Raw genomic sequence first — 26,295 nt, 5'->3', positions numbered from 1 at the left:
TCGTCATCCCTTGGGTTGTCAGAAGGTGGAGGGCCCAGTTGACAGGCAGTGGTTGCCAGGACAATGGTCCTCAGCTGAGTGTCTGCAGTGCCTGGATGAAAGTATGGAACTTAGTACTCACGGGACTTTGTACATCTATGGTCCAGCTTCAACCTCCTGGTAGTCCTCGGTGACCTGCATAAAGACCCAGATTTTGAAATCAAAGCTGAGAGTGGTAAGAAAATAGAGAAACGAGTATTGAACACCTGAGCCAGGTGCTGGGCTTGCCACTTCATCTGACACCTCAGCTGCTTCTATCCTACCACATTATTTGATTTTATCTTCAGCCCAGCAAGGAAACTGACTCAGAGACCCTGTGTAATAAGGGCCACTCACCTGGCTAGTGGTAGGGATGGAACTTGAACCTGAGCCTCCTGAGTCCCAGCCCATGGAGTCTGTCACTTCTTTCCTGGGTCTTTTTGGTAGTTGGAAGAAGAGGAGGAGGAGGAAGCTAAGGCCGGAGAGCCACTCACACCTCCCCAGTCACCAACAGTCTCCATGTACCCTGTCTCCTGCAGTAGGCCCCAGCCTAGGCTCTGAGGTTTTCCAGGGCCACATAAGGCTCTCTTGACCTGGTTGAATCTGTGAAAGTCTGCTCAAATCCTCTGTCCAGCCTGTGCAGCCCAAAGGACTTCCTGTAGGGCAGGTGCACTGCCTCTTCCTGTTCCACTGGACCCCATCCTTCCCCTTCTCTGGAATGGTTCCCTGTGTCATTCCCCTAAGGACTCAAGGGACCCTACTCTGGAGGGTATTTGCATTTTCACAGGAATTCTGGGCCCCACAAGGCCTCCAAACTCCCCAGGTGACATTTACGGAGGTGACCAGGTGGAGTGTAAAACCTCGGGCAGGGCCAGTCTTCCCTCCACAGGCCTTGTAGCCTAGGAGATGCCAGAGCAGAGCAAGACCAATGCATAGAAGCTGCCAGAAGGAGACTGTGGAGTGAGGGACTTAAGGAAAGGGTTGGGAAGCCACCTGGAAGCTGGGTGATGTAAGGACAAGGGCCAGTCTCCTGTGCCGGGGACCTGGCATTCAGGGCTTCCTCCCTTGGGCGCTGTGGCAGCTGGGGCGGGTGCACAGCATGGCTCCTTTTCTGCAGAGGAGCTCCTTTGCCTTATCTGAGTCCTTATCTAGATGACTGCTTCCCTGCTCATTCAGGTGGCCAGTCTCCTTGGGGCACTTCTGGTTGGCAGCCTTGTCTTATTTAAGGCTCAACCTTGAATTTAAGGCCTGTACTTCCTTAAAGGCATACAGGATTGCTAAGTGCTCTCACAGGGGCCAGGGGTAGTAGGGTTTGCCTGAGGTCACTTCAAGTTTCCACCCACAGTGGAACTTGTCACAACAGGAAACCCCTAGGGAACCTCCCCCAGACCCCCACCAAGGATAGGGCATGGCTTACCTAGGCCATTTGCCTGGACCAGGGGCTTGAATCCAGTACCTGCTTGGCTCTCCCAATCTGGGTGTGGAGTTCTTCAAGTTAGGGAGCATGATACACACGGCAAGTAGTTCCCAAATATGGAGTGATCTGCAGCCCTAGGAGAGGCCCCTTGGGATGGAAGAAACAGGAGACAGGAAACTGTTCCTGCAGATCAGGTACCTGGACAGGAAGCCAGAAATATGCAAGGCGCCTGCCGGGACTGTCTGACTTCCCCTCACAAAAGCCCCGTGAAGTGGATGTCGTTATGCTCGGTTCCAAGAGAGAAATTTCATGAGAAAGGTCAAGTAACTTCGATGAGGGTCACACAGCCAAGAAGGGGTGGCCCCAATGGTTTTAACCTAGTGTTTCTGGCGTGCACTTGGATGCCCCCAGGGAACGGGAAGAGGGTGGGAGAAGACCACCAGACCTGAACCGCTCACTGTGCTGTGAGGGGTGGGGTCCTCTAATACCCAATAAGATGATTGCATCCACAGGCCCAGGTTGGGGCCAGCATGAGCCTGAGTTTGGATGGCAGAGACGCCTTGGATCCTGGCATTTTGCAGGACCATCGTCTATGCATCCCTTAGAGGGGAAAATACCTTCTGGCCCAGGCTGGGCTGCTTCTCTCCGACCCTTTCTGATGCAGCCCTCCTCTAAGTCTCCCCAGCCCACAGGTTCCAGGGTCATGGGCTTCCTCAGCAGTGGGAAGGGCCCACCAGGCTCATATGCCTTTCTGAGCTGGCGGCTCCTTCCTGGCTTCCCCAACTGAGAAAACTGTACAGGAGCTGTAGGGACCTGGGGAATTGAGTGGGGGGCAAGAAAGGGTCACCATGCTTCTTTATATCCCCCCCAGGGGCCCCCATGGCTCCCCTGGGACCACCCTGGCAGCTGGAGGTAGGGATCCTATGGCAGGATTCACAGGATCAACTGGGCCCTCCTTCCCCAGGGCAGGCCAGGGCACTTCTGGTGCCTGTGAAGACCATGCAGGCTTTCCTAAGAAGCCAGTCCGGGTTCCCTGCACTGAAAGAGGAAGGGTAGAAAAGGCCTCAAGTGACCTAGGGGACTTCTAGCCCCCCTGCCTCAGAGGAGGGCGTAGGCAGTGTGGGAGGTTTCCAGTCCTCGGCCTGTGTGATGTGGGACCCATGCCTGACCCGCTACGTCTCCGGTTGTCTTGGTCCTTCCTTGTCTTTTCAGGGACTTGGGCTCTGTTTCTGGGACATGAGTTCTCAGTCCCAGAGTCTGTCTGAAGTGAGGCCCCTCCCCCTCCCTGTGCTCCCAGCTATCCCTGGGGTACACCAGCCTCTGCCTCACCAGGTCCTGCCCTCCCTTGCTTTCCAGAGGCCTGGAAAAGGATGGCAGCTTAGGTGAGGGCCACACGATAAAGAAGCAGAGTGGCATGCACCTGACCCTGCCCGATGCCCACGATGCAGATTCTGGTAAGAATGTGCCCTCTGGGCAGCTCTTCACGTGGAACCAAAGCTCACTGTCCCAGCCTGAGAGGACCAAGGGAGGGGGGCATCTGCGCAGCCTGGCCAAACCCATCGCTGCTCCTTGCTGCTGCTTCCCAATGGTCTGGATGCTCAGGGGTGGCCCCCAGACACCTTTCAGGCTGATCTTGACTTGGGGTAGGACTGACTGCTGGCCCTGGGTGGGTGGTGGGCAGCTGAGTGGGCAGGGGTCAGGCCCTACCTCTGGGGTAGTTAAAGAGAGAGAAGACTCGATTGGAAAGACAGCCCGGAGCAGAGACGACTTCCCCTAAGGCCAATGCCAGCCGCCAGCGGCTGCCTCATGCCCCAGTAGATGAGTCAAATAGAAAGGAATGAGCAGAGCTCTTCAATTCTACGCTCAAAGCTGACTCTTTTCCTGGAAAAACTCATCCTGAAACCCAGGGCTTGTGATATTCAAATGAATTGGGAACTACAAACCTACCATGTTTAAGCTGAGGACCTGATTAAAGCAAAACACCTTCCTCAAAAACACAAGAAGAGTTAGTCATGGGAATGAAAGTGTGAGTGGAATTGTATTTAGTGGAACTGCTCATTTTTTTTCACTTCTGCGAACTGGAGCCAAGGTGCAAGTGATGGGGGTTGATTTCGGCAGCCTAACGTTGCACCCGAATTTAGGGCCCATCCCAGGGGTGCTTGGCTGCTTGTGGAGGGACTGGTTAAGGGGGTGGGGCAACTCCCATGCAATTAAAGAGGTAAGAACCATGCTCAGAGTTATTAGGACTCCGTGTACACTTGTCCCATAAACTGACATCATCTGTGGTGTGCCTGAGGTCTCCTGAGTTTATTGGAGCCTTTATTGCCTCTCCGAGAGGGAGAAAGTGCTCGCATTTCACCTGCATGGGAATTATAAATGTCAACAGCTTATATATCCTGAGCAGGGCCCGCACCACCCAGAACTGACACGGGAGAGGTTCTCCGAGGGCACAGGTCTGACTCAAGCTGCTCCCCAATTATCCCTCAGGTCTCAGCCATGAATGGGACCTTTACACATATGAAATGATAATGTGCACTTGTAAAAATAGCCAAAGGAGAAAGAGAAAAGTCATTTCTCATTTCACCACCCAGACCTCAATAAGTAAATGGCCCTTCAGAGTTTTCTCCATGCATGTCCATATTTATTTTTCAAAAAATATGATTATTTTCTTCTGTTCCTTGCTTTTTTTGCACCTGTGTAATTAATGTGAACCTCTTTTGGCATCCGTATCCACATGTATACATTATTATTTAATGACTGCAGGCTTTGGTGATTATACCCTCACTTGTTTTTAATTATCCCTATTATTGAACATTTGAGTAGTTTCTGTTGTTTTCATATAACAGGCAGGAGTCGAATGCGCATCTTTGCTAACATTTATGATTGTTCTCCTCAGGGAAAGATTCCCAATGGGATTTATGCCTGATTGTCCCTTAAAAACCTCCTCTTTCCATATGTGGCTGAGAGTAGGTGGTGGGCCCTCCCTAGTGGATCTGAGAGCTTGTCAGATTTCTGGCTGCCAGGCTGTGCCACCCTGCCCTGACCCAGGCGCCCTATCTGCCCGTTGGAGCTGGGCTCTGACTGCCCCGGGGACCTGCAGCACGGGGCACCCTGACTCTGCTGCTCAGCCTTGTGCCCTCCTTCTCTGCAGGCTCTCGGCGGGCATCATCCATTGCAGCCTCGAGGCTTGAGGAGGCCATGTCAGAGCTGACCATGTCCACCTCGGTCCTGAAGCAGGGTCCCATGCGGCTGTGGACCACACTGGAACAGATCTGGCTCCAGGCTGGTGAGTATCCCCAATCCCAGCCTGGGAACTGGGGCTCAGGGATACTCCCATACCTGGCTGAAGCCACCCAGATGTTCAGAGCCCTGCCCTGTCCTGGAGCGGGGAGGTGGAGGCTCTTGATGAGGCTCAAATGGGCTACAGAGTTCAGGAACCTGGTCTAGTTCCAGCTGTTTCCTCCTCGCTTGCCTCAAGCAAGTCACTTAATCTGTCTGGCTATGGGTTTCCTCTTTGCCCAATAGGAAGGGTGCCCGCCTCCCTACCTGGGAGAGGTTCTCTATGGCAGATCCAAATGAGAGAGGTTCTGAGGTCAGGAGAGGCCACACAAATGGATAGGCCAGAGGGCTGGTAAGGTGGAAACTGCTGTCCAGTTGGCAGTCCCTCTGGGTCACCAGGCAGCACCACTGCCCCTGAAGAGTCTGCAGACCAGTGAGTGCTGGGGAGGCAGCCTTCAGGGAGGCCCAGCTTCAGTCACACAGACCTGGGTTCTGATGCCAGCTCACAAAACTAGCCAGCCCTGATCTCAAATGAGCTTATGTGTGAAGAAGTTACTGCAGCACATAGTAGGTGCTCAGCAAATGGTGTTTGGCTTCTGTTGTGCCAGTTACAGTTGTGACGGAGCCAGAAGCCACGTGGTGCCACAGACTGAGTGTCCTTGTGCTTGGGAATGCTGAGGAGGGACTCCAAGGAAAGTGTTTGACAACTTGACCTGACTGTGGTGCAAGAGGTGGATTAGAGTGAAGAGACAGGGAATCGAGGCCAGAGAGGACAAGTGTCTGAATAGAATACAATGGCAGCGCAGAAGAATAGAGGAAGATGAGAGACGAGTGGAATCCTGAACCTGCCCAGGCCCAGCATGGCCTCAGTCCAAAACTGCCCGAGGGACACTGTGGGTGCAGGATGCCTCCTCACCCTTGTTCTGCCTACCCTCCTCTCTGCTCTGACCCACTACAGGGATGGGGCTGCAGCCCCCAAGGAGACATGGAAAAGAAATCAACCAAAAGTAGATGATCAGTTACCAGGACATGCAGCTTTGGCAAGTCATCCTTAGAACGTGCTTGTTAGCTGAGAATCTAGGGTTTCCTGTGGCGTGTTTTCCACATATGGACGCATTAGCATGCAGCACGCCTCCGCTCTCCCTATCATAGGTTCTGACTATGAAAAAAGAATTGGACCAGGATTCACAGAAAGGCTAAGAGATGGGAGCATTTTAATAATGCAAATATTGCCCTAGTTAGCATCTCAGGGTCCTTCGGATGCTAGGGATGTGGGAGGTGTGTTCCACAGCTGTTAGGTCTTAAGTAGGAAGAGGAATGTTCAAGAATGCAGAGGAATAATACCCAGGCTTCCTCCTGAGCAAAGATCCTCCTGTCCTATTCTGAGACATGGAGCGCCGTATCGCTCTCACAAAAGCTAGATGTTTATTTCTTTTTTCTTTCTCATGTAACAATTTGGAGATGACAGCTTCAACTGGGATGGCAGCTTTGCTGTCCCTAGGGTGTGGCTCTCAACTATGTGGTCCAGGATGGTTCTCTGCTACAATTGACATTCCAAGGCATAAGATAAATGCGGAAGAGAGAAAGAAGACATCCCGTCCCCATAAGGACACACCTGGAACTGGTTCACATCACGTTCCTCATGACCCATTAGCCTAAACTCCATGATTTGTCTAGCCCAAATGCAAGGGACTCTGCTTCATGGGGAATGATGCTTATTTCCTTTGGGGTCACCAAACTGTCCCCATGGCGGGGGGCTAGGCTAGCCAAGGTGGGTTCCTTTTAGGGTCTAATCTGTTTCTTTCCCACCTCCAAGCCAACATGGTGTCCTCCTTTTCTTTCTCTTTTTTCTCCCTCCCTTTTCTGAGGTCTTGGGGCAGATTCTCTGTAGGAAGCCCAGCTCACCTCTCCAGGTGAGGGCTCTCAGCACCCCGCTTCTCAGCACAGCGTCAACCCGAGGGTGTGGAAATGGGCCTGCGGCAGAGAGCCTGGGCTTCAGCAAGAAGATGGGAGCCAGCTCTAGGTGCAGGGTTAGACCAGGATGCCTCTGAAAAAAAATAATAAAAGGGACTCTTGCAAAGCTCCAGGGAACAGATGTTTTCCATTTGTAGCCTGCGGAGAGAAAGCAAAGAAGAGGGGGTGGGGAGAGAGGGAGCAAAGAGGAAAAAAACCAACCAGAGACAGATGGGCAGGAGAGGAGGTCAAGAGGTAGACAGGGAGGATGATGAGACGGAAGGGACAGGAAGGAAGAAAGTCAAGTCGTTGAGGAGGTCCAGGGCGCCCTTTGGCACTCAGAGAGCAGCAAGGCCCTGCCACTGGGGTGACACATCAACAAGGAAAAGCCGTAACAGTGAGTGCTCATCCAGCCCCATCCAGGGGAGGCCAGGATGGGTGTGGGCACCGCAGGCCTGGCAGCCAGGCTGGGAGCGGGAGGAGCCAGGCTGTGGTGGGCACAGTGCCATGGGTCTCCTGGTGCAGCCTCTTCTGGCTGGCTGGCTGGCAGGCCGGCTGGCTGGGAGCACCATGTTTGGTAAAACTGTGAGCAGGAGCCATGGGCATCTGCCTAGGGACACTGAGGCTAGGAAGAGGGGGGCACTGCAGCCCCCAGACCTGTGGGCCCGCCTGCCAGTCAGAAGCCCTGTCCTGGAGGCCCGGCCTATGAGGCTGTCTGCAGTGTGGCCTGAAGCCCTCGGGAGACCTCGCCTCCCTGGCCCTGTTTTGTGTCATCTGCTTTCCTGCCTAAGTGGTGATGAAGCCCATCGGAGTGAAGCAGCCCGACCCATTTTCAGGGCATGTTCCCTGATGTGTGGCCCACAACCAGGCCTGAGGCCTAGAAAGCCCCAGGGCCCCAGCACTCCCTCTAAGTGAAATCTGTTGATGTGAACGCACTAGGAAGAGTTCCCAAGTGGGTACTGGGGACAGCCTCCTGAGGGCTTGGGAGACAGGACCTCAAGTTGTAAACAGCTTAATGAGTTATGCTGGGGCCAAGTGGGCCCAACCTGGAGTGGGACTGCTGGGGAACAGTCTGGGCATGGAAGGCCAGACCCCTGGGCCCCCAGCTAAACTGAGCTTCAGGCCCCAACTCAAATATTACTTCCTCTAGAAAGACCTCCCTGACCACAGTGCTGACTTGATCCATCCTGAGTGTCTGTGATACCCAGAATTGGCACTTATCACTTCACTGCCCTGGGTCTCTCAAGTTCTTAAGTGGCTCAGTTTCCCCACCCCACCCCTGCTTTTTCTCCTTCTCATGGGAGGACTGGGTATACAGTCAGTGCTCAATAGTTGTATATTAGAAACTCAGTTATAAAGGTAACCAGTTCAAAGGCCCTGGCAGTGGCTCAATAGCAGAGTGGAGAAGGAAAGCTGACACTGAGAGTCAAATCCCCAACCACTGGGCATCCCTCTCTGCAAGGCCCTGGGCTCAAAGCCCCGTCTCCCGGCCTCACCTTCCTATGCTATGCCTTGGGAATCTCAGACGTCTCTGGGGACAGGAGCCTGCATCTCTCCCTTTTATTCTATCATGAGAACCTGGCTTCTTTGTGTTCACTTCTCTCATTCTCCCAGTTCTCTCTTCTCTAATCCAGAAAGAGTCCCCTTGCTCCAGAGCCCTCTGTAACATTTCAGATGTGCAGCTGCTTGGATTGCACAATGAGCTTTACACAATGTTCATGCTGAGGACCCCAGTGCTGTGTGTTGCAGTTAAGGCCTTAGTTAGGTCTCCTTCCTGCTGCTTATGGGGTCAGGCAGGTGGGGAGCCTGATCCCAGTTTATCAACCTCTTTCTGGGAGTCCCCCACCCTAGACATGCTCTAAACCTGCGTAACCTCAGCTCCCAGCCCTTGCTAGGAAAAGCTCTTGGCAGAGTCACAAGCCAGACTCTGCTGGCCTCCCGCGCTCCCCATCTGTGTTGCCATCCTTCTGTGACTTCCACATGGGCACCAGCCCTAGGAGGGGGCAGCGGAGTCTGGGGGCTGCTTTGAAAGGAAGGTAGAGTGGGCTGTGGGGCCCGCCGACAGGCAGCGTTTCTAAAAGTGCCCGCGGTGGGCGTGGGCCTGGGCCTCTGCTGTGTGGGACCGAAATGCGCATTTCTGTGGCAGGCCCAGGATTGGAGCAGTGGCCCCTTTTCCCACTGATCTGCTTCTGGGGCAGATCTGGTCCTGCCTGCTGCCAAAGTCTGCTCTAGAGGGAGGCCCAGGGGCTACTGGGGAGGCTGGCCCTAGCTCTGCCCTTTCACACAGTGGGGCAGGATCATGGTGGAGATCCTGATGCTACCCACCTCCCTCCAAGACTGGCTGTGAGAATTATGGAGAAAGAATGTTTTGTGAAGATGCAGCTTGGCCCACAGTCAGCTCCCAGAAGTTCAGGTGGTGGCTTTTGTCACTGTTGTCACCACCACTTCTTATTTCTCCCACCCCCATCCTTAGTGGAACTCTTGGCTCCCCCTTGGGCTCTGAGCCCGTGCCCACCAAGTCCTGAGCATAGTGGGGGAGTTAACTTCAGCCAGCCCCCAGGTGCGGCCTCCAGGAGCTGCTTCCGTCCTGTCTGTCCAGCTGCACAATGCATCCATGAAGTGAAGGGACCCTGAAACGGAAGCAGAGCTACCCGGGCAAGCATTCAGCTGTGCAATCACACAACCCAACCAAAAGCCTGGCTTCGTCCCATGGCCTTGGGCAATGCCTTAACCTCTCTGTGCCCAGGTTCCTCATCTCTAAAGTGGGGTGACGAAGCACTGGTCCCCGGGGTTTTGTGAGCATTGACTGAGATGATCTGTGGAGCACCTAGCATTACCCCTGCATCCCACAGTAAGTTCTCCCCGTGCTGTGACTTGGTGGGCAGCGTCCGGCTCCCCTGCTCTGGGGATGCGGGTGCCACCTGCATCTTGTGTGTCTTCCCACCACTCACACCTCTCACGGCCCCTCTGGTTTCACAGCCGAGCTGTTCATGGAGCAGAGACACCTCAAGGAAGCAGGTTTCTGCATCCAGGAGGCGGCCAGCCTCTTTCCCACCTCGCACTCGGTGCTCTACATGCGGGGTCGCTTGGCCGAGGCGAAGGGCGACCTGGAGGAGGCCAAGCAGCTGTACCAAGAGGCGCTCACGGTGAACCCCGATGGCGTGGACATCATGCACAGCCTGGTGAGCCAGCGCCCCCTCCTGCCACCTCCCTCCGGAGGCCCCAGACCTTCTCCCCACTGTCCCTCCTACCCGCCCCCCCCCCACTGTGTGCCAGCGCCTTGCTGCTGCTGGTCCCTGGCGTCTGGGAGAGGGGCTTCCTCCCTGATGGGAGCAGCAGCAGTGTGTTTCTTGTAGGTAGGGGCTCTGCTCCCGTCAGGGTCTGCATTCATGAAAAAAAGCTAGAAGGGCTGGTTGGTATTTTTTGGTGTCTTCCTTATTGCCATCAGGTGATCTAACCCCAAAGAGCTTTTGTTGTTGTTGACTGGATCCTTGTCCTGGAGGCCAGTCCAGACTCTAGGCAGTTCCCAGAATGCTCTTCCCTCTGTGGGACTCCAGACCTTCCCCAGTCATTGGGCTTCCTTCTCCATGTCTCTATGTCTCCTGGGTGAGATACAGTGGGCTCCCTGGGGTGGGCTGCTATGTTGGGCCTGATGGGAACACACATTTAGAATGGCCTGAGGTAGTAAGAGGGTTCAGCAGCCCCCTTCCCAGGGCACAGACTTGGGACTCAGGTGCCCAGGTACCTGGGCCTCCTGGTGGGAAGGTTTGAAGACTGGGAAACAGAACCCAGGTGCTCTTGGTCTCCTCCTTGGGTGACGATGGGCAAGTGAACTGCCTTCTCTGAACAGCGATTTTACTCATTCATCCAGTGGGGCTTCTCATCCAGGAAACATTTATTGAGTAGCTGCTCTGACAGATGGTATAGTAGGTCCTGGAGGTGGCCATTTTTCCCCTGCCTTCCTTAGCTCCTTCCAGAGAGCAGTTTTCAGGACAAATATAGCGTTCTGAAAGTGAATGAGCCTGCAGAAGATGCCCTGGTGTCTGTGAAGGATCATTTAGGAACCACAGTTAGCAACAGTCTTTCCCGGTGGGGGTCTGGGCTCCGCCTTGGATGTCCCCCTGTGAGAGCACTCCGAGAATGGCCATTAGGATATCCCTGACATCTGCCACGTGAAGATCACAGAAGGATCAGGAGAAAGGCTCCAGATGGCTGAAGGGTTCTCATTGCCAGAATGGGTGTGGCTGGCCCATGAGCCCAAGCTGCAAGGAATTGGATTGCAAGTTATCACTTAGAGTAGTCTGGGTGCGTACTCCGGAATCATCTCATGAGGATGTTGCTGAGAGAACAGAAACCTTACTGGGGGTTGGGGGAGCAGTGGCTGGACAGAGCCATCTTTACAAGGTCCTTTCCGACCCCTAGAGTCCTTAAAAATGGAATAGAACAGATATTCCCAGCTCAGCTCCTATTCCTGCTGCCTGACGTCTCGAAGATTTCTAGCTTAGCCTGTGTGAGTATTCAGCCCTGTGCCACCAAATCACTCCTCACTGTGCTCTTTCAAATGGATTCCTGTCACCTTCCAGTCATCAGCAAATGTTTGTTCTGTTTATTTTTATTTATTTATTTACTTTTTTTTTTTTTTTTGCAAAGCGCATCCTCCTTCCTTTCAAAATTCAGACATTAGCGTCTCTGATAAATGCCTCACCGGAGGTCACATCCAGAAATCTGATTAGAGAGTCAGGAGGGAGGATGTGGGCAGGCATTAGGCCTGCAGCCAGGCAGAGACATCTGCCTTCCACTGCGTTTGTGGATCCGAGCCTGCAGTCACAGCCCCTAAGACCCGACAAAATCCAATAACAAGTACAATTTTGAAGTAACGGTGTACCATTTTTCATTTATGCTTATTATTGTTTGTAGCTATTTTCCCGAAATTGAAGCAGTTTCCAAGGGTCGGTTTCCATGGAAACCGAATAGCTGTCCAGAGTGGCTCCCTGCAGATGTGACGAAAATGGTCCTTTTTCTCTTCCTGGGGTGCCTCGCTGATTTGATGAAATTGGAGCAAGTCAGAGAGCTAGACCTGCCCCCTTTTAAAGTTCCCAGCAACCAGAGGGGCAGTCGACTTCTGTGTGGGCAGCCCATTCCCCTTTCCACACACTCTGTTCGTGCCAGCTTCCCACACATATGCATAAAGAATAGCAAATTGCAAGCCTGGAGAAGATTTACCAAGCATATTTGCCTAAAGACATGGGAACCCTTTGGCATGTTGATCTCAAAGTGTTCCCCAGTCTCAGTGCCTTCCCCATATTGGGGGACTGATGTCATTGGCACTCAGGACATCTGGGATCCAATCCTGACTGTGGCTCTGATTCACCTGGGCCACTTGGGAAAAGTCTTAACTTTCATCCTCCTGATGTAAGTAGATAATAATCTTCATTGTTCCTAGACCATGCCGTGTTGTTCTAATCCAATGAGGTGTGCCCATAAAAATCTCCAGTGCAAGTCTCAAGGAAGACACACAGCATATACTATCCTCCCTTCCCTCCCCAGTGACAGACATGGCTAATCAATCACAGTACTTTTTTCCAGTAAGACGGTACTTTTTCCCCACTAAGCATGGGGCCTTGCAGTCTTTTCCAACATGATAAACGGTCAATCTAAGTCAGCCTGACATTTACGTAAGGCAGTCATCGTAAAATAGTCAGTAGAGAAGAAGAGAGACACATCTGTTGTCAGTCCTTCGTGAAACTGAAGGTTGGTCCATCCTTGGAGACTTATCCAGGGAGAGGCACATAGTGGAGAATGGGTATCCCCCTCATGGAATCTTTGCCAAGGCAGTGTCTCAGGTAGGACATCTTGGCCTTCCCATACCATTGAGGCTTTTTGAGGACATTGACCTCTGATAGGTTTAAGGGGAAAGAGAACCCCATCTCCCCTGGGAGCCTGGCCACTCAAAACCCTGGGCTGGAAGAGCTCCCCTCTCACTAGCCCTCTGAGCTCATGGGTGAGTCCCGCTCCCTGGGATCTGGAAAGAAGAGGGTGAGAGATTCCTGCCATGCTGCGTGGATACCAGGTTTGACCCTATAGTCCATAGGGTGGAGTGGCAAACACCCAGATGCTGAGGAAAGCCCACTGGGAGTGGAAGCTTGGCTTTCAGGAGCCAAGCTTCAGACATTTCTAAGAATATAAACTTTGGCCCAGGAGCGGGTTCTCTGCCCTACTGCCCTCCCTGGCCCCGGATACAATGGGAGAGATGTTTTCCAAGTTCTGGCTCCTGGCTCCTCCCTGGGTGCAGCTTAGGCTTTTCCACCAGACCAGGCGAGGAGGAGTCATCTCCTTGGCGGTTCCCCGCCAGGGAAGACTGTCCACTGTGCCCACAGTAGTGTCCAGAGAAGGTTGTCCATTGAGGCTCAATGGCTGGGGACCTTCTGGAGACTGGAGTAGAAGCAGGCGTGGTCTCTGCAGAGAAGGCCAATCACAGGAGGAGGTCCGGACAGTCTCTGCCAGTCATGCCTGGCCCTCACTCCAGGCACCAGGAAGTCCCCCTCAGCCGGGGTACCCGGGTCTCAGCTCCCCAGCAGAAGAATCTAGTTAAGAAGGGGAATCAGGGTCCTTCCCAAGGTGAGCAGTGGTGTCTCCCTGATAACTGCTCTTCAGAGAAGGCTCCGGGGGCTTGTTCAAAAAGGGACCCCAGGCAGCCCACACGCCTCTGTCTGAGGCTTTCTGCCTCAGAGGCCAGGACCCCTTTAATACCAGCCACCTCCAAGTGGCCAGTCAGGGAACTCGACAAGGACTACGCACTGAACAGGTTGCTGAGAGGTAGGGTGTTCCTATGAGGTCACCTGAACACGGTGGAGGGGTGTCACAGGTGTCACAGGGGTGTCACAGGCTGGGATGAGAGAACCCCATGGGATCGCTGGCTTGACTCAGTTTCCTAGTGTAGGGAAAGAAAAAATACTTCTCCCTCTACTTTTCTGTGTCCTTGACCAGGACCCCTGTAACAAAAGGTAGATAAACAAGAGGAAATCAAGTGTTTCTGTGTGGCAGCCTCATGGACAAAGGCCAGGTGGTGAGGCCAGCTGTATAGATTGATTCCTCTGGTGCTGTCCCTGGGCTGCTAAGGTCTAAGCGTCGAATGTTGTCCTCTGTGGGCCACCTTTGTCTTCCTTGGTGGGGGAGAGAGGAAGGACACCTTTGTGAATTTATTTCCTACTTTGGGGCAGATTGGGGCAGGCAGAGAGCTTTTCTTGTACCTGCTTTATTTCAGTTTCCTTTGCCTCAACACAGTGGTGTGTTTCGGGGTGACGGTGTCTGCTACCCTTTAGCTCCACAGAAGGAAGCCTGAGTCCTGGCTGCAGACAGGCCCACCCCTGCTGCCCTCGGCTTGGCCAGAGCACGTGGCTGCGTCGGGGTGGCTGGTCTGCACTGCAGGAGATGGCCTGGAACCCTCCCCATGAGACCAGGAGTGGGCAGGAGAGGGTTTGCGGGTGGCACCTGCCCTCCTTCCAGTAGCAGGTTCCAGAGGGACAGTTTTGTGCTTTCTTCTTGAAGACAGAGCTGCAGACTCTCTCAGAGCCTCTTCTCTGGCATCCCTGGCTGCAGCAGGGGACTACTCTGCGAGAGCTTTGCCTCTTGTAATATAATTCCTGAGAAGGCCATTTCTGAAGCTTAGTGCTCCTCCCACATGCCTGGAAGGGCAGGGAGTCAGCTTTAGTTATTTTCTCCTCTTGATGACAGTGTGGTGATGAACCATTCCCCTTCATCATCTCCTTCTCCTTCCCAGCCTGAAATGGCTGCCTTGTTCTTGAAGTGGGTCTAGGGGACCAGAGTATGGCTACGGCCCTAGAACCTCCCAGCGTGTTCCCTGAAGCTCCTGTGCCACCGTACCCTGCTGCTCCACAGGGTCCTGGACTGGGCCTGTCAGGTGCTCTGGGGACCTACCAGGACAGCCCTGGTCCCTAAGGCTAACAAGGTGGAGCCTAGCCGCAGTGCCTTGTCCTGCATCCCACCCAGCCCTCACCAGTCCTAGAGGGAGGGACAAAGGGTGACAAACCTCTGTCAGCCCTGCTTGCCCTCAAGTTATAGGGGCTCTTGGGCATTACATCTCTTACTGGGCTTGTTTTTTCTTCTTTCATGTGGGATCATTTAGGCCCTTGTGGCCTCAAAGAAAAGTTTTAGGGCTTAGATGAGCTGAAAGCTATAAAAGGAAAAGTCACTGTTGGGCAATTTTGTTGCCTTTTACGCAGAAAGCATGGTGACAAGTGGCCTGAACCCGAGTTCTACCTTTGACCAGGTGGGCTTCCTTGAGCCATACTCTGAGGTGAGGATCTTCAGCCCATCCTGCCTTGTGCTTTCAGGGTGGCCAGTGCATTCAATAGTAGGTGCTGAGGGGCAGGGAGGAGATGCTGGGCAGGGACAGGGACCTGAGGGCTGCCTTAGGGTGTGCTGTCCATGGTGATTTTTAAGACCCAGGTATGAGAGCTGGCACTTGAGTCCCATGTTGCCTTTACTCCCTGTTTAACCTTGGCCAAGTTCCCTAGGCTCTCAGAGGCTCAGTGTTCTGTCTATAAAATGGGGATTGCTATGCCAGGTGGCTAGGACTACTATTAGAATTAGGTTAAATAATTTTGTGAGATAATCGGCTAGTAGTAGAGGTTATTTTGCCTTCTTCACTTTGAAGTGTGGCTCCCAGGCCAAGTCAGAGGCTCTTGGTTTATAGAGGGAAGTGGAAGCCAAGCCCCAGAGGCTCACTGCGGCAAAGCCGCCCAGGCCTCCCCGAGTCAGCCAGACCAGACGTGCAGGATGCACACCCCAGCTGCCTGGTGGACGGGTCTGGAGTGTACACTGCACAGGGCCAGGCTGACCTTAGCATGGGGGAGGGGAGGGCAGCCTGCTAGGCAGGTGGTGAGGGGAGCAGGGGTCTGAGTGGATGGAGGAGGGATCTGAGACTTGTCTTGCATCTCTTGTGTTGGTTAATCCGGGGCAGCCAGGGAGGTTGTGGTGGCAGGCTCAGGGGCCGTGTTCTGCTGGCCTGTGGTCACGCCAAGCTGCTTCACCGTCTGCTTCCTGCCTGTCAGGAGGAAAGGCATCCTGAGCATCTGAGAAGTGAAACTCAGTGCCTGGCATTCTGAGGCTTCCCGATGCTGGATGGGGCTCAGTACTGAGCAAAAGGTCTCTGGTTCCTGGGCCCAAAGGCTGTGACATGACCCTCCCCCATGTCTCAGGGGCCAGTGGCTGCTCCACCTCTAGGCTGCTCCCACTCTGTTCATTTGCTGAGCTATAGCAGGTTGCTTAGAGGGGTCCAGGCAGCCTGAGGGAGTAGGAGGACCCAGAAGCCTTGCCGTCTGTGTGTGTGTGTGTGTGTGTGTGTGTGTGTGAGAGAGAGAGAGAGAGAGAGAGAGAGACAGAGAGAGAGAGAGAGAGAGAGGTGTTCCTGAGCACCTGCTCCAGCAGACCTGGGATATTGCTTCTGTTTGGCAGCTAGTTCAATAGTAGTGTCGTGACCTCGTACTGAGGTCAGCTTTCTTCCAACACTGCCTAAGGTAATCCTGCCTCAGGCCACAGTCCCAATGCCACCTGGAGATACAGGAGGAGGTGGAGGGTTCTATAGGCTGGAGGTGGGGGCTGAGACTTGTCCCCCAGTATCCAGTATTGGTCTGGCTGAGTCCAAAGGCCCCTCCCTAACTCACCTTACCGCTGGGCTGGCACTACCCCCAGTGTGCACCCAGAGCCCTGGCCCTGGCCCTGGCCCTGGCTCCTGTCTCCTGGGAAACCTCAGCCTGCTGTGTGAGCTTGTGACGTCCATCTGCTCTGCTGAGGAAGTGGAGGGGGTGCTGTTTGTAAGCCTGTCATAGGTTCAGATCAGAATGATAGTTGAGCACTGTGGCTTAATTTAGCTCCAGAATCCACTTTGTCACCAAAGTAGTGGGATCTCTGTATGTAGAGCGTCTTGGCCGTTTGACCTCTTTCTGAGGTCAGCTCACGGTATACAGAAGGTGCTGTATAGTGTGGCCATTCAGCCCCTTGTTGAGTAGGCCACCCAACCCCCAAACTTTCATCACTACCCTCTAGACTCAGCCTCCTGCCCAGAGAGGGGAACTTCAGGACCAGGGCCACCTCGTCACTCCCCAGCACGGGAGGTTCCCTTCTAGAACCCAGAATCCTGAGGCCCAGCTAACCTCAAGGGTCCAAAGCCAGCTCCACCCAAACCAGACCCAAGCCCAAGGGGTAAAAGCCCAGCCCTGCCTGAAAGTGGGCTGGCAAAGGAGCCCCCTTCCTGGTGGGTCCGCAGGCTCTGCAGATCCCGAGGATGTGACTGTCCTCTGGTCAAGCCGGTACTTCAGCCTCTCAGCCCAGCTCCTGGCCCTTAGACGCCCCAGCAGAGAGGCCAGCTGGTATCCTTGGCCATCTCACCTCTCTAGGACCCAGGATAAGAAAGGGACAGGCATGGGCACAGCAGCATAGACAGCATAGCCCCCTGTCCCAGGAGACTCCCAGGCTGGGCTCCCAGTGAGTCTGGGGCCTTCTCAGCAGAGGCCTCTTTGGGAGCCTGGTGAACTTAGGGGTACTCATGTTGGTCAGGACTAGATGGATTAGTGCCCCTTCCCCCAACCAGGAAGTAGGACCAGCCTGTGACCTGCTGGGAGGGATGTGTGATGGGGGTGGGGAAGGAGGTCCCCAGGCTGGTTGGACAGGTTGACACACCTCAGAGAATGGAGAGAGCCTGGTCTCTGCAGTGCTCCAGGGTGTGGGGGAGGCAACCTTGCTGCAGAGGGGCTTCTCTTCCCAGCCCCAGAGTCCCCAAAGGTTGGGAAGGGCAGGGCTCGAGGGACCAGAAGGCTGCAGAGGTCTCCAGCTGATTCCCAGCTTCCCAGCTGGAAAGGCTGTTACAGAATCCCAGGAATGTGCCTTGAGCTCAGAAAGAAAATTCCCAAAATAACTTCTATAAATACTTGAGGGCGGGTGGGGAGGAGAGCTCAGCCTGGCCTGCAGCTGGCCTAGCTCTAGGGCTGCTCCCCCCAAAAGAGGGAAAAGGCACACATACCCCCAGACCTTCCTGCTGTCCCCCCTCTCTGGGGAACCTCACCAGGCACTAAATTACTGGGATAGTAGTGTTCAGTGGCAAGACCCTTTTTCTTCTCCCCCATCCTGGCTTGTAGTCCCTGATCCCACCCTGCACCTCCACAGAGAGCCTGGCTCCTGACAGGGAGGTTTCCCACTCAGAGTCTCCACACAGTCTTGGGGATCAAATCCCAACAGGATCCGGGCCCCTCCAACTGCCTGCCTTTGTCGCTGTGAGACACAGGGCTTGCTGAACCGCCAGGGACAGCATGCCTGCCAGCAAATCCAAGTCAGGAAGCACAGATTTGGTGCTAGGACACCTCTGGTGTCCCTAGCTTTGTGTCCAGGACTCTTGCACCCCAGCCCCATTGATCTGTTGCCCTGTGGGGTACAGACGAGAAGGCAGGAGACAGAGGCCCTTACCCTCTCAGCCTGGGAGGCAGGACAGGGTTGGCATACAAGAGCCCCTTGGTAAATAAGGGCACCCTTGAGGTGGTTGTGTGGGCAAGGGACTGTGTCCTCAGGGAAAGCTTCCTGGGAGTCCAGGCCCCTGCAGATGAGATGGGCCAGACCCCTCTTCCCTAAAATCCAGGAAGGGAGGGAAGAAGACATGGAGGGACGTGGGAATGTCTGGGGACTACCTCAAGGTTTTGTCCTACCCTGAAACCATGTTGGTGGCTATAGCCAGGCCATGTGTCCCTTTGGAGGTACAATGCTCAGTCACCACAAACAGCTTGCACATGGCCATCTAATCCCTGAGGGTGGGCAGCCTGGCTCTGGCATCTCCCAGGGGAGGCTCAGCAGCTGGGAGCCTCTGCAGATTTGGTCTCCTGAGTGGATGAGGAACAGGGAGGGTTCAGAGGGGACATTTAGGTGAAACCAAGATTCCAGTTCTGTATTCCCACCCTTTCCCTGAAGACCTCTTCTCCGGGCAGGTGGCATTCCAGGAGGGTGTCAGTGAACCCTGGGCTAGCGATGGGCTGGGGGCAGAGCAGATGAGACCTCCCATCTCCCTGGGGCTGGGTCCAGGCTGGGACCCACCCAGTTGTCAGGCAGCAAACAACTCCAAGTTGCTACCAAACACTAATGCGGCTGGTGTCAGGGGCAGGTGGCAGCGGATTCTGTTACAGGCCCTGGGCTTCTGGGCCCCAGCCTGACCCGGGCCTTGGTGTCTCCTTTCAGGCTCTAAGGTCAGCGCCCCAGGGTGTGGGAATGTGAGCCAACCCCACCACAGCCCATAGTCCTCCTCTGGCATAGAACTATTGAACTGAACCCTCTCCAGCTTCTAGAAAAATCAGTGATGCCACCTGTCCCTACCCTGAAAGACCCTCAGCTCATCTTGGGGATGCTGCATTTGCCACCTAGTGCCATGGATGTACTTTTTCAGAATCCTGACAAGGATGGACTCTCCCGTCCCCTGGTTTACAGATAAGGAAACCTCAGAGGAGGTCCGCTACTTGCCCGTGGTCACGGTCCTTGTCAGTGCCAGAGCTGGGATTCCAACCCAACCAGAGCTTCTGGCTGACCTTTTTTCTCTATCCAGGCGTGCGGAGGAGCCCAGACTGACAGCAGGACTCACACACACACTGTTCGGCCTGTAGGCACCTCTGGCCCCTTCCCAGACACCCCCACACTCCAGGAGATCAGGGGTTTTCAGACCCCTTCGCAGACTTGGAGCCCTTCTTTCCAACAAAATCTCTGTGGAAGGAAGCTCCATAAGGAAGACTTAGAGTGCAGAAGAGGCACCCTGGGCCACCCTCCCTGGGAGGCCCTGCCGGCCACTCTGTCCTCTGTTGCTCCCTTGGGCAGGCTCACGGCCCTCAAACCTTCCATTTTTGGTGCTTAATTTTGGTGTCTGGCGGCTGGCGGCTCGCCTTCCTTCCCTCCTCCCTGAGGGCCCGGTTCCACTGTGAGCTGCTTGGGGACTGGCGTCCCAGCCCTGTGGGCAGGACAGCTTGGCCTGGAGCCCTACTGGCCAGATGGACACTGCCCTAGTCCCAGGCAGCCCTGAGTCAGCAGAACTTGCATCTGGCCAGAGCTGGGGCCCTGCCCGAGACTCCACCCTGCCCACAGCAACCTGCCCTGCCCCAAGCTCCACAGCCTCAGCCACGTGTGGTTGCTTGAGTGTGGCTGTGCCCTAGGTCGATCTGGGGCACTGTGAGTACAGTTCCTCTCCCCCACCCCCTGCCACGGGGCCTCAAGCAAGTGCTTCCGGGGAGGGGGGCTTTTCCTGGGCTTCCTGAGCACCCGTCTATCTCTCTTGCCTAATTGGTCGTGTTCCAGGCTCTTGGAGGACTTTATGAAATCAGGCATATGCATCTTTCCCAGTGTCTCCATAGCAACAGAAGGCCTAACTCTGGGGAATTCATGGAGAAGGAAAATGATCCAGCTAAAAATGTACGTGGCTGTCAGTGGGTGGAGAGGGGGCTCCAGGCACAGACGGCAGTGTGTGCGCGCGCAAACACACACACACACACACACACCCCAGCAATACCTAGGGAGTTGATATTAGAGCTTTCCCTCCTATCTTAGAACAAGAAAAAGACCCCCTGACACCCACCGCCTTCTCGTGGTATCTTCTAGGGCTGAAACACACAATGGTGGGACGGTGCGAAGCAGCCTTTCTGAGACCTGGGTCTCTCCTCCTTTCCACCTTGTCCCCCTGCTTCCTTCCAAGTGTGGGTGGAAGAGGATGTGGAGGGTATACCATGCCAATTTCACTTCCCAGCCCCTTTTTTCTGGGACAATTCCCGTCACTTCCTCTAGCTGTCTGGCAAGAGTGTTTCAGCCAAACTGCAGGGACATTTCCTGCCTGCTCCTGGCAGACACCCCAGGGCCTTGCCTCCCTGAGCCCATCCAGCCTTTCCCCTGGACCACCCCTGCCTGGTCCTTTCCCTGCCGTCTGACTGTCTCCCATGACCCTCACTTGCCAGGCTGGGTCAGCAGCGGACCCCAGAGCACCAAGCTGCTAGACACAGGCAAAGGAGTGGCACCCTCCGACCCTTCCTCCCTCTTACAAGCGTGAGTTTTTCCGGATGCAGTTCCTGTAATGGACAATGGACATCCCCCCTCCATCTTGATGCTGCAGGCAGCAAGGACTAGAAAATGAGTCCCCTTTAGCAGGGGCTCACTTGTGCCAGGAACTCCTCGCCTGAGTCACATTTGCTGACTCATTTCACCTTCTGGGCAACCCTAGGGGAGGTTGCTGTGATTTACCGTTTGCAGAGGAGGAAACAGGGCTGGAGGACTCACCCAGGACCCCCAGATGGGGCAACTCCGAGCTGGGTCTGGATTTGCAGGCCTGACCCTGGGGACTAAAAGGGACAGAGCTCCTGCTGGTCCAGGACCTGAGGTTGAAGCAGGGAGGACTTGGGTGGGGACAGGTAGGTTTTCAGGCATCAAGGGCAGGGTCACCTGATGGTGCCCAACCCAGGCATAGAGTCTTCTCTGACTGGTGACCGACAAGTGAGCTGCTCCTGCCTTTTGTCCCGGTTGCCAAGATGCCCCTCCCCCAGGTGCCCTCACTCACTGTCCCCTCTGCTTGGTCTCCAGGGTCTGATGCTGAGTCGGCTGGGCCACAAGAGCCTGGCCCAGAAGGTACTGCGGGACGCCGTGGAGAGGCAGAGCACCTGCCACGAGGCGTGGCAGGGCCTGGGCGAGGTGCTGCAGGCCCAGGGCCAGAACGAGGCTGCCGTGGACTGCTTCCTCACCGCCCTGGAGTTGGAGGCCAGCAGCCCCGTGTTGCCCTTCTCCGTCATCCCCAGGGAACTCTGAGCGGCACTGCAGTAGTGGGGGGCTGCCAGCACAGGCCCAGGGAGGCGGGGTCAGGCAGGGACAGGCAGGGAGCTGGGGTCAGGGAGGGACGGTGGCATTCAAGTGTGGGGCTTAGGGAATACATCGCTAGTGAACATTTCCGTAGGCTGCAGCCCCAGTTCTGGCCCACGCCTCCCCGCTCCCTTCCGGGGCCAGCGGGGGCTGGAGCCGGGTGGACAGGATTTGCATTGGAAGCAAATCCCTTGCTCCCTGGGACTGGGACATGTTATGAGCAGGGAGCTGGGTGGCATCTCCACAGGTCGCCCCTCCCTCTGTGCCTGTGCATCATCTGAAGATGCCCGAAGGGTGTCAAGCCTCCATCCTTAGAAATTCCTGACAGCTGTATTTTGGGGCTTTGGACAAACTTTAGTCTCAAGCCTCTGCACCACCAGAGAGGAGCCCCCGGAGCTGCCTCTGGCTGGACCAGGCTGTCCTGGATTCCTTTCTCAGTGCCTTGGGAGACAGACTGGCTTGAACTTTAAGTGACTTTGCAGAGTGTGGTGACCTGACAACTCAGAGTGGGGAGCCTCACAGCTGTGCCTTACCCCCACCCATGCGTCTGCCTTGGGGTCTGGGGTCCCCACTCACTGAATCTTGCTCCCCCGTCTCAGGACAGGGCAGGTCTTGCCCTGGTCGTCCCAGCTTGACACTGTGGGCTGGGTGAGCATGACAGCACTTCTGGGTTCCTCTCTCAGACGTTAGCAGAGGATGCCTGGCATTGTCCTCCTTTGTCCAGGGGGGTCAAATGGGCCCTTTGTGCTCTTCCTCTCTGCCACCAAGTGCCTTTGGGCCTCTGGTGTATGGCCCTGAACAGCGGCCCTAACTAACCCTTCCATTTCTACCCATCTCTCTGGAAACGTGCCCTAGCCTAAGTGGCCCCTAGAGCGGACCTTAGGGACAAATATATGGCTCTGGACCCAGCTGTTTCTAATACCCTGAGTCAACACATTCCTGCAAGCCTTTCCCTGGGATGCAGGTCCCTCCAGGGCTACTAATACAGAGGGAGACAGCCTGTAGGACTGTCCCCAGTATGTCTCATCTCCTACAGCCCTCGGGCTTTCATGGGTGACCCAAACCCCACCCTGACCATGTGGGTCCCCTTGCCTGGGACTCCAGGTGCTATGGTAGGAGATGGAGGAGACCAAGCCTGCCCCTCCTTTCCATGATGAAGCAGGCCTCCATGTCCAGGACACATCCTGTCTGCAGGGTCGGGAGCTGCTGGGCAGATGTCTCCTCCCTGTTGGCTCCGTGGTCTGCTACTTCCACCCTCAGAACCCTTCCCCAGGAAGTCATTCCCAGGGCCGGGGCAGGCAGAGTTCCTCCCTGATCTGCCACAGGTTCCAGTAGTAAACGTCCCCTGGGCACAGCTCCCATTTTGAGATTCATGGGAAGGTTGGTGAGGGCCACCCTGGCGTATCATAGCTGCAACTTTCCCCAAGGGGGACAGCTCAGCACTGCAGAGAGTGGGGGCCTCCTGGTCACCTGCACCAGACCAAGGGGCACCTCAAAGGACAAGTGATCCTTTGCCTCTTGGTTGAAGGATCTCTCTGTATGTGTATGTATGTATATAAATATTGAGATATATATATATATGATAGAGATCTATTTTTTTCTGGAATTCTATTAGAAAAAAATAAGCAAATGCCACTGATGTGCCTTGGGGTGTGCAAGGATATTGGTAGTCACCTTTTGGTAGTAGGAAATGGCATCAAATGCATTCTGACAAGCGTGCCCCCTCTGGAAGCCACAGAGAGCTGGGCCAAGTTGCTGACAGTGACTTTGGAAATTGAATAAAGAGACTCTTGAAGGGGAAGCCGGATTGCCTTGTGCTCATTTAGTGTGTTCATTCCCCCATGAGCCGAGCCCTGGAGAGAAGGGAGGCAGATGGAGGGGAGGGCACTGAGAAGGTCGGGGTATCATCTGGAGAATGTTGCCAGGTGGGAGTGAGCGAGAGGAGAGGCTTGGGGAGTATGCGCAGACGGAGCTGAGGCAGGTAAGAGGCAGAAGAGTCCATCAGATGGGCTCTGGCCTCTGACCTGTCCTTTCAGTGAACCCTGTGCTGCCTCCAGGGCACAGTTACAATTGAGCAGGAGACACTGGCCCCAGCATTGCAGATGAAGCACCTTCAGCTGTGGAGGAGGAGCATCAGGATGGGGGTTGACCCAGGCCACATTCCGATTAGCCACCTCTGCTGAGAAGCCCATACCAGTGCATTGCCTAATAGAAGACATGCACCACGTATTTTAAAGAATGATATAAACTTACACAGAAGTTCTACTCTTGGGGTAGAGGGGATAGCAGGGATTGGGCCTCACACATGCTAGACACAAGCTCTGTCACTGAGCTTTATCCCCTGCCCTTTTAATTTTGAGACGGGGTCTCACTAAGTTGCTCAGGCCAGCCTTGAACTTGTGATCCTCCTGCCTCAGCTTCCTGATTCACTGGGATTATGTATGTGAGCCACCACACCCAGCCATGAACCCCAAAGGGTCACCTGCTGTACCCCCAGCTATAGCCACCCCACTGTACAAAGAGCCACCCTGAGTCTCCCCCTGGAACTCAGGGTCCATCTAGATGGAGCCTTGTGCTTCCTGTGTTTCCCTGTGGCTGGGCGGCCTCCATCCCCATGGTCATCTAGTACTGGCCATTGCTGGCACAGAGGGGCAGGGCTTCACTCGAAGCCAGTCGCACTCTGCTTCTCTTTCGCTATGATCCTTTTTTCAGGTCACACACACTTTAGTGACTGATGACTGGTGTCAAACTCTGCTGGCTCTGGCCCTTAGCTCATGGCTCCTGGGGGGAGTTAAAGGCCACCTCAAGCCACAGGTAGTGTTATGGTGTCTGCCAGCCTGAGAGAGAAAGAAAGCTCATTCTCCAGGGAAGAGGATGGAATGACTGTGGAGGCCCAGCCTCTCTGTTCACGTTGAGGGTGTTGCCAGGCTGCCCTTGAGCTGGTCAGATGGTGGAAAGCTGGGTGGAGGATACCCGCTGGGCCCAAGAACCTCCCGACACCCATTCCAGTGGCAGATCTTGTGTTCACACATGGACCCTCGTCAGAGAGCAAGGAAACCATGTTTAAACCAACCATGCCAGAACAAGGGTTTGAGCCTGGGGACAAGACCTGCGGCTGCCCGGTCATCCCCACGGACCTCCAGCCCATCCACCACTGTCCAGGACCTAGCCCCCCAGCCTTGTGCACACTGGTATTAATAGGGTTTATCTGCAGGCACAAATATGAAGGGAATTTCAGCCACCACCACCCGGACTCCTTGCTGGTAGCACAGTGCTCAATGTTGCGCTGGCCCCCCAACTGGAGGCTCAGATGTCGTCACTGTGCAAATATTCCTTAGCTTTGAGAAGCCTCCAGCTAAACAAGCCTCCCCATTTTCCCAGGACATGCTGCCAGTTCACGATGACAGCCTCCAATCAGGGCGCCTCCCATGTGAGCAGCCAGTGGAACCAACCCCATGGCAGGGAGCCAGGGAGCCAAGGACCCTATTGGCCGGAAAGGGCTAGCCTGGGAAGTACCCACTGTCCCCTGCCAGAGATCCCTTCGAATTTTTATCAGAAACCCTCTAAAGGTGACACAAGAAATAAGAGAGTCCCTTGGAGCCCTAGGGTAGGAACTGTACCACACAGGCCTGGGGCCAAAGAAGCCACACAGCCATTGACCTGTCCTGATGGAGATAGCAGGGTGACAGTGCAGTTGCCACCCAAGCTGGAAGACACAGCTTTATTATTGACTGGAGGTGTGGCCTTAAGCAAGGTGCTTAACCTCTCTGTTCCTGTTTCCTCGTTTTTAAAATAATAGTAGAATAGTGTCTGCTTTATGGACCATGATAGTTATGTGAAAAAAAAAAAAAAAAAGATGTCGAGAGCCTAGAACAGCGCCTGGCCTGTGGTAAATGCTCTACATGTGTGCACAATTCTTTTCTCTTTCTGCCTGTCCCATTTTCCTCTCCCTTCTGGTTTTCCTTGCTCACTCAAAGGTGTTGCTGTCCTGGGACTCTGGTTGACACTACCCTGGCCCTTCAGCATCACCTCCGTTTGACTTACCACCTACAGAGCTGTGGCCACTCCCCTCTGAACAACTGATTGTTGAACAAAAGGATCTGCTTGGTCTCTCTGATTTTTTGCAGGGGCCCTTGGGCAGCCTGTAGACTGCCTCTCCTTGGGGTGGTGCCCTGCCCCATCTGGTCAGCTGTGACCAGAAGGCAGGGACCTCAGAACATGAAATAGGGCCACTTACTCACCATTACTAAGAACATGGCAGGACCTGGGAACACAGGGCCTTGCCTACAGGACCTATCTACTGCCACCCTCTGAGGACACTGCACAGTGCCAGCTCCCCAGCTCTGGGGACAGTTGAGATGCTTCTCATCATTACAACCTAGGGACCCCACTGGGCTCCATGAACTTTCACCAGCTGGAGAGCTTCCTGGGGGAGGTCACCCGGAGCCAGAGGCCTCTTGCTTAGGCGCCTTCGGCCACCAGCTGGGGTGAAGGGGAGGGGATGGCGCTCCGTGCTGCCCGGCACCCAGCCTTTCTGCAGCTGCAGTGGAGGTTCCTTAAGCAGAGGCCACTCAAGACCCTGAGAGTCCCCAGATAGCAGTGGTTTTCAGGAGATGCTCAGCAGCCAGAAGCCCAGACAGGAAGCATGGAGCTGAGTTGGGTTGCAGTGCTCCAGGGCCTCGACCACCTGCTGACTGGCCCAGGATGACCCCCAGAACCAGCTGTGTCCTCCATGCTCTGGCTTA

General features: G+C 54.8%; 1 protein-coding gene and 1 long non-coding RNA gene across 8 annotated transcripts in view; one reads left to right on the top strand and one right to left on the bottom strand.

Moving 5' to 3' along the window:
- LOC308632554 lies at positions 1–7,041 on the bottom strand. The gene is made up of 4 exons (XR_014018580.1): positions 6,890–7,041; positions 6,620–6,761; positions 1,436–1,633; positions 1–174 (listed from the first exon to the last, which is right to left on the bottom strand). It is a non-coding gene; the product is annotated as an uncharacterized lncRNA (long non-coding RNA).
- Positions 1–21,644, top strand: part of TTC7A (tetratricopeptide repeat domain 7A) — a 112,084-nt gene extending 90,440 nt beyond the window's left edge. For all 7 annotated transcript variants that reach the window (XM_081264740.1, XM_081264739.1, XM_081264745.1 and 4 more), the window contains 4 exons: positions 2,792–2,889; positions 4,587–4,721; positions 9,647–9,849; positions 21,278–21,644. In XM_081264740.1, coding sequence (XP_081120866.1) covers positions 2,792–2,889; positions 4,587–4,721; positions 9,647–9,849; positions 21,278–21,499 — 658 coding nt within the window. In that variant the 3' untranslated portion in view covers positions 21,500–21,644. The remainder of the gene's footprint in view (positions 1–2,791; positions 2,890–4,586; positions 4,722–9,646; positions 9,850–21,277) is intronic.
- The last annotated feature ends 4,651 nt before the right edge of the window (positions 21,645–26,295 follow it).

Source organism: Spermophilus citellus (assembly GCF_964194105.1).
Source record: "Spermophilus citellus genome assembly, chromosome: 13".
NCBI classification, from domain to species: Eukaryota; Metazoa; Chordata; class Mammalia; order Rodentia; family Sciuridae; genus Spermophilus; species Spermophilus citellus.
This window is presented reverse-complemented; position numbering and strand designations above follow the sequence as displayed.